Genomic DNA, 2,262 nt, shown 5'->3' on the forward strand with positions numbered 1-2,262 from the left:
TCTATTCTCTATCATTTGTTGTTAATCATTTATGTTTGTTATTTGTATAATCATTGTCATCAATGTATTTATCTGTTTCTTATTTGTTTTTCTTTGTATCTTTGTCTTTCTAATTTCTAAGTATTTGTTTTATCATTCATATTAATGTAATTCAATTTAATGATATTGTGAATCAATCTCTTATATAATGTTTGAATTCAATGTCTTGAACATTTTTCTTTACAATACACAATGATGTTAGTCAATAAGCAATGCAAACATATTTGTTAAATTTTTCAAAGGAAAAGAACAAAACAATAAGAAAGAATAAAAGAAAAGAAAGAAAAAAAACAGGGAAAACTAAAAAATAAACTAAGAAAAGAAAGAATTGAATGAAATTCCAATTTTGTGGAGGATTAAATGTTCCAGATTGGCTTTTAAAAGAAATTGGAACAGTTCAACGTCTAAGTAATGAAGAAGTTAATGAAATTAGCATAGAAATAATTAATAATATAATAAAGAAAGAAGGATTTAAGCAAGAAGAAATAACTGAAATTTGTGAAAGACGTCAATTGAGCGAGTCAGATTTAAGAGGGATTATTACCGCAATCAGATTTGTAATATGTTCGTCAGCACAATACGATATTAGTAGTGAAGTATTATTAGAAGAAGAGCTTGAAATTGGAATGGATATAGAAATTGCAGAAAGCATATCAAAAATATATGGAGAATATAAAGAAAGTTTACAAGGGATATTAACACAAAAGACACTTAAATTACCACAGATTCAAAATAAAGAAGGGATTCAATACAACATCATAAGAAAAGATGAAATTACTAATGAAAGTATTAAACCATATGTTATTATTCATATTAATACACAAACAAGTTCATTTGATTTAGTTCTTCAAGAAGATCAAATAGAAACAATGATAATATCAATAAAAACAGCAATACAAATAATGAAAAAAGGAATAAATTAAAATAAATTTAAAAGAATAAATTAATAAATAAATTAATAAATTAATATTAAATTTTCATTAATAATTAATTAATTAATTGTTTTTATTTATTTATTTATAAATCAGCAAAATTTTCAGGTAATTCATTAATTTGAGTTGAATAATATCTTTCTAAATCTCTTAATTCTTCCATTTCATTTTTTAAGACAAAATTGATAGCTATTCCTGTTCTACCAAATCTACCTGATCTTCCTATTCTATGAATATATACTTCTCTATTTAATGGCATATCATAATTAATGACTAATGAAATTTGAGTAACATCAATACCTCTTGCCCAAACATCTGTTGTAATTAATACTCTTTTTTCTCCTTTTCTAAAGATATTCATAATATAATCACGTTCTTGTTGTGGCATTTCTGAATGCATTGAAATTACTGGAAAATTTGCTTTCATCATATTTTCTGTAAGCCAATCTACTTTTTTTCTCATATTACAAAATATTACACTTTGTGTAATTGTCATACTGTCATAAATTTCACATAATGTATCAAATTTTTGTTCTTCTCCTTCCATTTCAATAAAATATTGTTTAATTTCTTCTACTGTAACTTCATCTCGTTTAATTAATATTTCTATTGGTTTATTCATTATTTTTGTTCCTATTTCTATAACATCAGGTGTAAGTGTAGCTGAACATAATACAATTTGCCGTTTAATAGGTAAATATTTAAATATGTCATAAATAATTGGCATAAATCCTTTATTAAGCATTTCATCAGCTTCATCAATAACAAGTGTTTTAATATGTCTAACATTTATTACTCGTTTTTTAATTAGTCCCATGATTCTTCCTGGTGTTCCACTTATTACTTGACATCCTTTTTCAATTGCTTTAATATCTTCTTTTTCACTTTTCCCTCCAATACATCCTCTTACTTGAATAGCCATATATTGTGATAATCCACTAATAACTCTTTCAGATTGAACTGCAAGTTCTCTTGTTGGTGAAATTATTATTACTTGAACTTCTCTTTTATTACTTTCTACATTTTGTAAAATCCCAATAGAAAATGTTGCTGTTTTACCTGTTCCTGATTGTGATTGTGCAATAACATCTCTTCCTTTTGTTATTGGAACAATTCCTTTTTGTTGAATTCCTGATGGTTTAGTATATCCTTGTTGATAAATTCCTTTAAGTATTTCATCTTTTAATCCCATACTTTCAAATGTTTCATAAATTTCAATATTCTCTTTTGTTTTGTTCATTCTGTTTTATAAAAAATTTGTTTTCTTAAAAACAAAAACCCTTTTTTTTTT

The 2,262-nt window shown here is 24.7% G+C and overlaps 2 protein-coding genes across 2 annotated transcripts; one reads left to right on the forward strand and one right to left on the reverse strand.

Annotated features, from left to right (window-relative positions):
- Window positions 1–371: 371 nt before the first annotated feature.
- Window positions 372–962, forward strand: ENU1_004470 (hypothetical protein; the record flags this gene model as incomplete). Its single annotated transcript, XM_008856511.1, has 1 exon — window positions 372–962. One exon carries the CDS (start codon window positions 372–374, stop codon window positions 960–962), a length of 591 nt encoding a protein of 196 aa, XP_008854733.1.
- Window positions 963–1,056: 94 nt separating this feature from the next.
- ENU1_004480 (DEAD/DEAH box helicase, putative) lies at window positions 1,057–2,211 on the reverse strand (the record flags this gene model as incomplete). The annotated part of the gene is made up of 1 exon (XM_008856512.1): window positions 1,057–2,211. One exon carries the CDS (start codon window positions 2,209–2,211, stop codon window positions 1,057–1,059), a length of 1,155 nt encoding a protein of 384 aa, XP_008854734.1.
- Between the last annotated feature and the right edge of the window lie 51 nt (window positions 2,212–2,262).

This window comes from Entamoeba nuttalli (assembly GCF_000257125.1).
Source record: "Entamoeba nuttalli P19 unplaced genomic scaffold asmbl_1978, whole genome shotgun sequence".
In the NCBI taxonomy this organism is placed as follows: Eukaryota; Evosea; order Mastigamoebida; family Endamoebidae; genus Entamoeba; species Entamoeba nuttalli.